Consider the following 11,552-nt stretch of genomic DNA (forward strand, 5'->3'; position numbering starts at 1 on the left):
GTTGGGGAACCATATTATATATGGCTTAAAAAAACATCATTGGATAGTGCAAGTATGCCTAATATTATTTCCAAAGAATCTTGTGTTTATCCCACAAGATTGATCATTTCATAAGGACTTTAATGGGGAGCTTTGAGAAGTCACAGGTCACACGTTTAGTAAAAATAATAACACGCATAGATGGATGGATAGATGGAGTGGGCGGGGTGCATTGGACAAACTGGGCCCGTGTGATCCTATTAAATGTTAATCTTCAGACTGCAAATCCACAGCCGCTCAAACTTGCTGTGAAACTCTTGTCACCCCCGCCCTTTGTCCCTCCCCAAGCCTCCCTCTATCACAACTAACCCCTAATCATCCCCTCGTTGTCAAGTGTTTGGATAATGCCCAATTAAATTAAAACCATCCTCCACCAGGTATTAATCGCTCTTATTTTGATCATCTGTGTGGTGCCATCTTTTCAATGTATTGCAAAATCCAATCAAGTATTTGAAACGTGATCATAGCATGTTCGGTCAAACATAATGCAATCATGGAATAGTCTTATCAATTTTCCCTTCATCCAGAAGCTTCTTCTCTCACATTCATCTGTTCATTTATAAAAAAAAATATATATATCTATATTTTTGATAACCATGTATAAGGTGAAAAAGGGATTATTTTTTTGCACAGTAACTAGTAAGACATAAAAAAACACAACCATATATATATATATATATATATATATATATATATATATATATATATATATATATATATATATATATATATATATATATATATAGTAAGGCATTTTTTCCACCAAAAAGACAATTGATAAAAGGCGTTAAAAAATAGGTAAATAAATAATCCATTTTATTTTTATGTATTGTAAGAGGTAGAGATCAGTCAAGTACTATATGTTAAGTACTGTTTTTAAATTTTTTTTGTTGCAAAATAACGTCTATGTATATTAAAACGTTTTTGTTTGTTAGTTAGTTTTTTTTTTTTTTTTGAATAATGGAAATAACACAACCAAGTGTAGTGAGGTGTTTTCTTTGTTGTTGTTTTTTTTTTTTGCAAAATAACAACCAAGTATAGTGAGGCATATTTTTTGCAAACAAAACAAGACCATGTATATGTAGGCTTTTCTTTTTGTTTTGTTTTTCAGAAAAAAATGACTGTTTTTTTTGTTTGTTTGTTTGTTTGTTTTTTTACAAAAAAACACAATGTATAGTATGGACATTTTATCTTTCTTCAATAAAGACTATTGAGGGTTTTTTTTTCTTAAGAAAATGGTCATGAATAGTAAGGCATTTAAAAAACAACACTGTGTAGTAAAGGCTTTTTTTGGGAGAGGTGTTTTTCTTTGAGAAAAAAGAGGTCATGTAAATGAAGGCGTATCATTTTAAATTGATAAAAAAAAAAAAAACACCATGTATAGTAAGGCATTTTTTTTCCAAACAAATATTGTGACATCCTCAATAGACATCAAATCAAAATGCAAATAATAAAGCAGCCGAAACCCCAAAATACTGCATAATACACCTTTATTTGTTTCCACACCTCAATATATACGTTATTTATTTACTCACATTGTGCAGTCCTGCAGTGTTGCAAATATTATTATTTATATATATACTTTTTATTTCAAATGTATGTGAATAAAGGTTATAACAAGTGCCTGTATTGCATTGAAGACATACAATCTCTAGACAGCTCAACTCAAACACCACATACAAAATTACAACCTAGCATGACCATTGAAGTGAAAGGGAACACACATCTTCAAAAGGCTGCAAACACACTTTTAAGAGTATAACAGCCTCACTTTTTTTTTACATGAATAACAGAAAGAAAATTGTAAAGTCATGTGATCATTAAAGAATATTGAAGTGGTGTGCGGATGGGGATACATGCAGTGGGGATCTCTCGCTTTTTTTTTTTAAGTCTTTATTGAAAGTCAGGACACTTCTGATCAAACATAATTTTTAATTTTTTGGCCCATGTTGTATTTGCATCTTTTGAAGTGAGTTGCTGGATTTGGAAGGGTTTTTTTTGTTGTTTTTTTTTTCCATATATTGCTTGATAATGAAACAAAGAGGCTAATTAATTCTTTAAATCTAACGAGAAAAACAACAGAAAGGTCTTTACAGATACATTGGGGCACCCAGGGTTTATTATTATTGATGAAATTGTTTTATTCCCTGAAATCTAGTCAGTCTTTATTAGTTTTAGGTTTGGTTAACATTTTATGTTGTCACAATTTTGAATCAAGGAAACTCTCAGAGCTTGTTAAAACTCAAGAAATTCATATTTTTCCACATTCAAAGTACCTTTTATCATAGAGCTGTATTGATATCGTAGGTATTTAAATGATATTTGTATTTTTGGGTTTTTGGATTGTTTTGGCAATCAAGGCAGCTGGCTGCGATCTTAAAAATCGACGTCAAATTAAAATTGTCAATAATTAAAATGAACATATACAATACAATGCAAAATGCTTTGGAGCACCACTACCTTCGTTGTTTTAACATCAAAACAAAATTATATTCATTTTGGAAACAACATACATCATAACAGTTAATAGTAGGACAGATAGCGGGATTAGGCTAACAAAAACAAATCCCACGGAGTTTACAATTCATTTTGGTGAGGATCTGGATAAAAGCGCAGGTATAAGATATATTTTTAATTGATTGAATCGCATGGGTATGCATATCTTTTTGAGAACCAGAAAGTAGCATGCTAGTTAACAAAATGATGGAAAAATGTTAACAGTTGAGCCCTGGCGGAAGTCATCTCGCTAGCTGAGGCTTCGTTGGTTCTGATAGCTTTGCAAAAACAATTCCAACGGTGGCTTATTTTTTTAGCTTCTTCTTTCTTGGTTCCCTCACATGACAACGCACTTCTCCTCAGCTTTGGTCTTAAGCTCGGTTACGGTGGCCGAGGCCTTCTCCTTCAGCTGGTCCATGTCCATGTTCTGCAAGTTCTGAATCTGGCCCATAATGGAGTCCTTGCCCTCTTCCTCTGTGGCGTCCTCGTCCACCATCTTGAGCAACTCCTCGGGCACGTCCACGTCATCGCCGGCCATCTCGATCATGTTCTCGTCCTGCTCGCTCTGCAACAAACAACATAAAATCTTTCAATTTGAGGTTGCATACAAACAATTGACTTTTTTTCAGCAGAGTTCCTGAAAATTTAGCCGGACTTTTTTCCACTTTTATATTCTTAAAAAATTATGCAATAACGCAACTGTTCTGTCTATGATCAAGTGTCCAGTTTATTGTGTGTGTGTGTTCCATAGAAGCCTGGAGATGCAGACATGGAATAAATATTTTTTTTATTCAAAATATAGTTGAATTTACCTGCATATAGGTCCAAGCATACTTGTAAATATGTTTGATTGAGGCCTAAATGCTAAAAACATTTTTTTTCACAGTGCCACACTGTGTTGAATTGCGCATTGGGCATACCCAATGGCATTATGTGAAAAAATAGTCAACAGTCGTAGTGACAAAAGAATGAAAAATGACTAATAAGTCAAATACAAAAAGAAACTTTTGTTAAATTTGTGCAATTGCATGTCAATTGCTGGTTGCATTATGGGGAAAAGAATGCAGCCAGCTCGTACTTTTAATCACCATCAAACACACTTGTGACTGAGATTTGTTTTCAGAGATCAGGTACACTCAATTCCCTCAACAAAAAAATGACAAATTTTCAGCACTTTGATGGTGGCCAACTTGAAATCCCCCTTTTTTTATTTATTTATTTTAGAAAAAGACGTTTAAAGATTTAGCACATTTATCTCTTAATGGTGCGGATAGTTTATAATCATAAACTTCCTGGCAAATGAAAGTTGTGATCCGAAGGAGTTTGTTTTGGTGACAATCCCAAAAAGAAATCTGAATCTTTACAAAATTTTGCTCCACGATGGCAGCTCCACACTTTCGTAGTCAGCATAACTGGAATGGTGCAAATTGACAAATAGTATGTTTGTTTTTAGTTCAAAAATATCTGATCATTTTTGCTATGTTGTGAAAATTGTTTTGGCAATTTTCTCAAAACTTTGTGGCCATTAAGGAAAAGAGAGAATTTACAGTGAATTGGGGAGGAAAAAAAAGAAATTCTTTGACTTTTCATGTATTTTACTGTGTCTGATCATTGTATAAAAAAAGAAAAAAGAAAGAAAATTCAGGTAAAATTCAAATGATGATTTTTATTCCAGTTTTATCTATTGTCATTTCAATAGCCAAAGTGGCTTAGGAGTTAATTATTATTATACGGTAACTAGTTTGATCGTTCACTTTGGTATGATCTAGTTGTGTAACAAAAAAATCAGTTTGAACCAGAGAAGTGTTTTTGCAATGTAAAATATTTGAGTGAATGAAATCATTCCTGCTTGAAATATATTGAGGTAAGAATCCAATTTTCTTTTGTTGAAAAGATACACAGTGCTGTACTTTATCAGGGGAATTAAACATACTGTGCAATTTATATATGTGTTAGAACTACAACATTTATTTTCAGTCATCTTGCAAAATCTGAAATCTGGACAAATTTGTGACGTACACTCTGTACTACTTGTGAATTCAAGGCGTATTTAAGTTCAGATTGTTCGGCCTTGACAGAGTTTCCTCTTCATCGACTGTCATCTGAGTTCTTTCAAAGGCAGATGTTTTTGTCTTACCCAAAAAGCTTTCATTCAAACACATTTTACTCAAACCTTTTGTACACAACAGCCTTCTGAATTCCAGTGAACTCTCACGAGTAAGGTAAACAACATTTTACCGGATTAGCATGATGTTTTTCTCCAAGTGATGAGAGCGCCACAAGATTGAATTGATCGAATGTAAGATTAGATCCCATGTAAACAAGTGGGTGAATCTTAATCCGCGATACTGTATTACTATAATATGTGTAAAAATACGTAGGAGTAGCAGTTGAAAAGATTTTTCTTAATCTGATTTTTATTACAACAACAACAAAATCAATTTCTTGTTTGATAGAGAAAATAGGTGAGGATACTTGTTTTCAAATTGTAGAATTGGGATAAAAAAAAAAACCCTACGGATTTACTCACACAATATGGAGACACTGAGTATTTTTTTTTAATGAACTAAAACAAGTTTTAATTACTTTAATTATTTAAAACAGTTTGTATAAATGATAAATGCATAAATCAAAGTTGTTGTTTTTTTCAAAAAAATTAAATTTATGGCATAGATTACTTGTTACATCTAGGATACTTGGAAAATTAACATATGAACTGTTAAACTAAATCATCTCCAAAACATTATTTCGGGTGCAGCCCACGCGGCCCGGTATGAGTTGATCGGAACGGGGGTTGGGGACCACTGGTTTAAAATATATGTGTATTAGATTTAATCAATAAGGAATTTCCATCATTTGTAGCATAAGGCCACCAGGGTTGAAAAACCCGACACTCGATAAGATTGGATGTCTTGTAATTCCAAATATTGTGACTATTTTTATTTTTTAAACACGCAAAATATATTTTGGGTGGCGTTGAGGCATGTTGGATTTCAAAATAAAAGCTCTAATTTTGTTGAGATGATCATGCCTGCGCGGGCGGGGTCATGTGACTTTAAGGTCCAATGATGGGGATAATCCGCGGCCAGCAGTCTAAAGATAACATCCACAGAATCGCACGAGACGCTAATGCCATAAGACGGACAACAACTTCCTGTTATTCAGTGAAAGTATTTACCTCTTCAAGCTAACCGTCCCCTTCTCGTTTCCAAGAATGAATCCCATTGTATGCTTTTACTATTGTCGCGATGCTGCAAATGTATTTCGCTTTAAATAAAGACAGGGTGGCCTTTGTCATTGTTTGTACAATGTAAACATCATTAGAGCGTAATAATTGGATTTATACACGGATGTGCTTTAAAAGGCCACAGAGCGGCCATTGTTTTTTTTTTTTTCCCCGTAAACTCACAAAAGCAGACAAGGTCACGAGCAAGAATTAAATTCACACTTTTTAAATGGAGTCTTCTCTAAATGGTTCATTAGAAGCTCTATTTAAATTCTAAACAACGTACCTTTTGTGCTCCCGCCATGGCTACTAGATGTTCTCTAATAGTCCTTTTATTTCCTGTGTCTGGAAAATACGAAGTAGGAGTAGTCCGATCACATGGACTGATGCGGTACCAAGTGATCCTGGGATCTCTGCTCAGTGGATTTTTGGCTTTTACGAAAGGTCAACACCTTCCGACTAATCTGGTGACACGCTTTGTACCTCCCCTTCTAATCACCATCACTTGTCTCTTTTCCGATAGCGTTATTTTCACAAACGATTATCAGAAATATCTCATTCCCGATGAATGGATTGATGGTCTCCGTCAGATACTGTAGATTCAAATTAACAAGTGCATAACAATATTTGTGCTGGATTTTTGTTTTGTCTGATTAATGAAAAAAAATCTGACTGATGTGATTACATATATATATATATATATATATATATATATATATATATATATATATATATATATATATATATATATATATATATATATTTAATATTTATTTTTTGGTTAAAAACTGATATGATGGATGTGAGGTAATCCAAAAGTGGAACTTTTTAAGAGAAAATAAGTTTTTTTTTTGATAAAGAGATTGACATTTTTGATGATTATTGATATGGTTTATTTGATTTTTACTTTATTTTATTTAGTTTAAAAAAACAACAGCAAATGAAAGGGATGTTTGATTTTTTTTCAGTTGAGAGTTCCAAACCTGTTTTTCCTTTTAATTTTAACTGGAATATATAGATAATAAAAACCATCTACATGCTTTTTAATAAACATATTTTGCTAAATTTAAAGCTTACCTTTGGCAGCCTGTACTTTTCCCTGAGGCACACCCTCAGCGTTGCCCTCTCAGCCTTCTTGTGCAAGAAATCGGCATCTCTCTCCATCCTGAAACACATTCATTTGTTTGGAATAAGTCATTCGTTGAACACGAACAAATAATCCATACTTTTTTTTTACTGGGCTAACAATGAAAATAAAAACTCTCTGACAGGCATTGAAAGCTATAGAAGTCAAAAATCCATTTTAATTGGGCTGGCAGTGAAAAGTTCATGAAAGCTGATCGAAGATCATCAAATCTGAAAAATGTTCCGTCCTTTATTGTTTTTTTTCATCCATCCATTAACTCAATGGTTGCCAATGACGGCTATAGACGTCCATTTTTCCTGGGCTGGCATTGAATGAGTTACTTATTCTACTAAACATCGAAGGCATGTATAGAAGAATAAAAATGTATCACTTGCTGCAAATATCTCATTTAATCTGCCATTTAGAAGTAAAACATTTATCTTATCCATCGGCAATGACGACGAGTTTAGAATCACAAAATTGGATGCTAATATTTATTGCCAAATCAAAAGTAATAGTTATCATTTCAAGCATTGTACTTGAAAACATTCTGAAATATGATCATATTTTTAGTACACTGGGTAGGTCTATTTTGGGAAATCTCCATATATGGGCCGCAGTACAGCATTTAAGGCTAACTTTATTCAACTTTAATTTCAGATTTAGCCTTAATAGTAATGATATTTTTTGCTGATATGCAATCATTTTTGATGATATTTTTTGCTGATATGCAATCATTTTTGATGATATTTTTTGCTCTTGTGCAATCATTTGCAGACACATGTAAATTGCTGTATTTTTCAGACAAAAAATTGAAAGTGAACACAAATTAATCCGAATTAAAGATGCCAAATTAATACGGTGCACTGTTGATTTTTGAGGAATCAACATTTGCAAGTTCATACTGCGTGGCATTTTTGGAAAAAATGCTACGTTTTTAGCAATTAGCATACAAGTACGTTTGAATGTGTTTGCAAGTACGTTTAAACATGTATGCAAATGTGTTGAAATGTATTAGAACACACTTGCAAGTATGTAGGCTATAACTATGTTTTCAAGCATGTTTTCACGTATTTGCTATTAAAAAAAACATGTATTTGCCACATTGGCAGTTCCATGCAATGTTGAGCGGGTACTGTATTTCCTCCTTGGAACCAGCCTTTTCATTTCCGTCCATTTTGTCTCAGGAAGACAGTTAATTTTATGAGACTTCATTAGAAAGACCAGGCTGTCACTCTGGCACTTAATGGGCAAAAACCAATGTCCACTACAGTGGACACACATGAATAGGCTGGCTATCGGGAGGATATTGTCCAACGGTGATCTTCCACCTCCCTGCGTTCCCTGCAAGAAATGCAAAGTTGCTTGTTTCAATGTTTGACTGTTTCAAAGTTTCTTTGAGGTGAGTACTTTAGCCTCACCCAATTATAGATTGGCATTATGAGACTAGACTGGGTGCAGCACATTTGAAATGCAGCCAAACGCATACAAAGTACGCAGCAGACATGTTTGCTTTGTTCTTAATGTGTTGGGCACCTTGTCAAAATGTCAGAAAAACAGTTATTAAAACCCTGCAAAAATGTAACCTGCATATTCATCGTGTATATCATAATTATAATACATTTATTTTTGATTGAAGCTTCATATTTTGTCATAAATTTAGGCTCTCAGAGGACTTTCTACAAGTTGAAAAAGATGTGTTAATTTATTTGGTTTACAATATCTGATCTTTAAAAAAAAAAAAAAACAAGAGAGGCTGTTTAATCCCGTTATGTAATTTGGGTTGTAGGATTTGCTTCATGCTGCGGGAAACAACCCCCACACACCAACCCGCCTCTTCACAAACACATTATTTCAAAATACCTATTACAAACATGCACATTTTTGGTGGCGATATGCTTCTAAACAAGTTTGTTTGAATGACACTATGTTTGAGACTTAATTTTACACATTAACAATTGTGTAATTTTACTAAAAAGTATTATGACATTAAATGTCATCCAAATTTGCAAAAACGTTTATATAAAAAGTTAGATAAAGGCTGATTACCGATGCTTGGACAAGTAAATATTCCTACTTTATATTAAAAAAAAAAACTACTTATTTTCTGGGTGAAAACTGCTAACTTCATTTTAGACGGGAATTTAATTTTTCTTTGCAATATAAAAAACTCATGACATGAAAGGTTGTAGTAAAGCAGATGAATTAAGGCATTTGCCACATTTCTTCAGAATGCACATTTAAAAATGAAGTATTTTCACAACTGATTGACATGCAACCAACTGAATCCGTTTTGAGTCATTTATTCAAATCAGAAATTTAAATGTCTTCCAGGACGGCAAAAACATCCAAACAAAATCACAGATTAAAACATAATCTTGATTATAGTACAGCACTAAATCACAACATGATGCCTGAACAAGATGAGTATACATACCCTATATAAAATTCTCCACTTTCTGTGTAAAAAAATTATTAAATCATATGTATTCATTTCATTCAAAAAAATAATCAAATGAAATGCCATGTTAGAATCAATTGAGATTATTAGTCCAAATGTGGCATTTATTCATAAAATGACAATTTTTTACAACCGAATTGAATCCACTATGAATACTTCACTCAAATGATGACGTTAAATTCCATTTTGGACGGAAAAAAATGAACTAAAATGCCAGATTAAGGCAGATTATCGATCAGATGCATGAAGAAAGTTAATGTTTATTCTTCCCATCGTGTATAAAATCTTGTAGCGGTGAACACTTGTTAAGTAAGTATTTACTCCAATCAATGTGAGATGGCGCTGGACAAGCGATTTTTCAAGGTCAACCGGCGCTAATCCAAAATGGAGGCCTGGACTTACTTCTCCTCGACCAACTGTTTCTGGTACTCCTCGTACTCCTCGCGCGTCATGCCCGCCGCCTTGGCCGGGTCCGAGGGGGTGGCCTCCTCCTCCTTGTCTCCGCCGCCGCCCAGGCCCATTCCCGAAAGCGGGTTCCCGATCATGCTCTTGATTAAGAAAGCCATGGGGACTTTTTGGTCGTTGTTTCGGGGGGCCGAGGAACGAGGAAAATGGGTCGGGTGGCTTTCTCCGCTCCGGTTTTCTTCAGCTCCCCGGTAGCCGTCGAGCTAACCTGCTGCCTGTCTATGCGGCCGAGGATGCACTGACGACAAGCAACAAACACACACGATCTCTCACACACTTACACACAAGGTTGTGTGCTTCGGCCATAATCTGGATTAAATCCTCCCTGGCTCCCACTACGCTAAAAGACAGATGTCCTGTTTCCCATCTATTTTTAAATCAAGCGGGCCCTTCAGAGCGTTTGCGTGTTTTTAATTGATTGTGCAACAAAAGCATATTTTGTAAACAAAATTCGAGATGGAGCGCGATACGGCCGCTTTATTAAATTAGAGGGCTACGTCCGGCGCTACGGCAAGGGGAGAGGTGGGATTACGCGTCGCGTTTATCCCGGCTGGAGCCTTTCTCCATGCCGTGCTGTTGTTTGAAAGAGAAAGGATAACTGACAGGTGGGAGAGAGGAGGGAGGGAGGGAGGGTTTGGCGCTTCCATCATCATCATTACACAAATGAGCCACTGAGAGCTTCAGTCGGCAAACACCAAATGATTCCTGGTCGAAATCAAGGTTTAGTTTCAATAGTTGACATTTCAGGTCACAAGGCTTGCTGGCGCCTATCCCAGCTGGCTTCAGACACCCTGATGGTTGCCAGTTAATTGCAGGGCACACAGAGATGAACAAGAATTTACGCACCCAATCACACCTTAGGACAATTCAGTACGTCCAATACACCTGCCATGCATGTTTCTGGAGTGTGGGAGGAAGTGCTCGGAGAGAACCCACGCGGGCTTGGGGAGAACATGCAAACTCCACACAGGAAAGCCGGAGCGAGGTGGATTTGAACTCTCACTTTTTATTAAGTATTGATAGATTTGACGTATGGATTGAAACGACCACCCTAAACTAGTCGTGTGCAAATTTTGCGAAGGAGGTAAGATTAATTGTGTGGGGGCAGATCATTCAGCTTGCAGTTGCTTTCATTTTTTTTAGGGCATTTGTTCCCAGTCACTTTGTCACAACTTGTCAAGTTTTATATGGTGGTAGATCATGAAGGGGTGATTCGAGTAGCTTTGTTCAAACAAATGCTCAAGGCATTTTTTTTTCCTCATCCTGGATACCTGTTGTGTACATATCAGAAAGATTATCAAGTCAAACGCAGCGGCAATTTTTCATCTTCTGTTTGACAGTAAAACATGCTGGAAATGCGGTAAAATGATTTCAAAACAAACCTCATCTTACAAAAATACATAAATATGCTTTTATTTTGAAGATGTTCCTGGAAACGTGTTGCAACATAACAGCTAGTTTGTCAACAACTGTTGCTTCTGACTCGCGATAAAAAAAAAAACAAAATGTTGGTTTGAAATCACATCCAGTAACAAATTATGCTAAATTACGCTGCCATTGATATACGTAGTGCAGCTATCATAAATTAGCAGCTATGGATTGGGTTATGGTTCAGGTTAAGGATAGTAGATAGGGTTAAAGGGTTTGGGTTCAGGTTAGAGGAGGATAAAGGTTTGGTTTTTAAGTTAAGGCTTAATGGTCAAGTCACATTTTTGTTCACGGAGTTTGAGTACCAGTAC

The 11,552-nt window shown here is 35.2% G+C and overlaps 1 protein-coding gene across 1 annotated transcript; it reads right to left on the reverse strand.

The window, feature by feature from the left end:
• Window positions 1-1,512: 1,512 nt before the first annotated feature.
• cplx4a (complexin 4a) lies at window positions 1,513-10,108 on the reverse strand. The gene is made up of 3 exons (XM_088435664.1): window positions 9,751-10,108; window positions 6,839-6,926; window positions 1,513-3,100 (listed from the first exon to the last, which is right to left on the reverse strand). Exons 1-3 carry the CDS (start codon window positions 9,912-9,914, stop codon window positions 2,873-2,875), a joined length of 480 nt encoding a protein of 159 aa, XP_088291790.1. The 5' UTR covers window positions 9,915-10,108; the 3' UTR covers window positions 1,513-2,872.
• Between the last annotated feature and the right edge of the window lie 1,444 nt (window positions 10,109-11,552).

The sequence above is a fragment of the Hippichthys cyanospilos genome, chromosome 15 (genome assembly GCF_059441005.1).
Source record: "Hippichthys cyanospilos isolate Australia breed blue-spotted pipefish chromosome 15, RoL_Hcya_1.0, whole genome shotgun sequence".
Taxonomy (NCBI): Eukaryota; Metazoa; Chordata; class Actinopteri; order Syngnathiformes; family Syngnathidae; genus Hippichthys; species Hippichthys cyanospilos.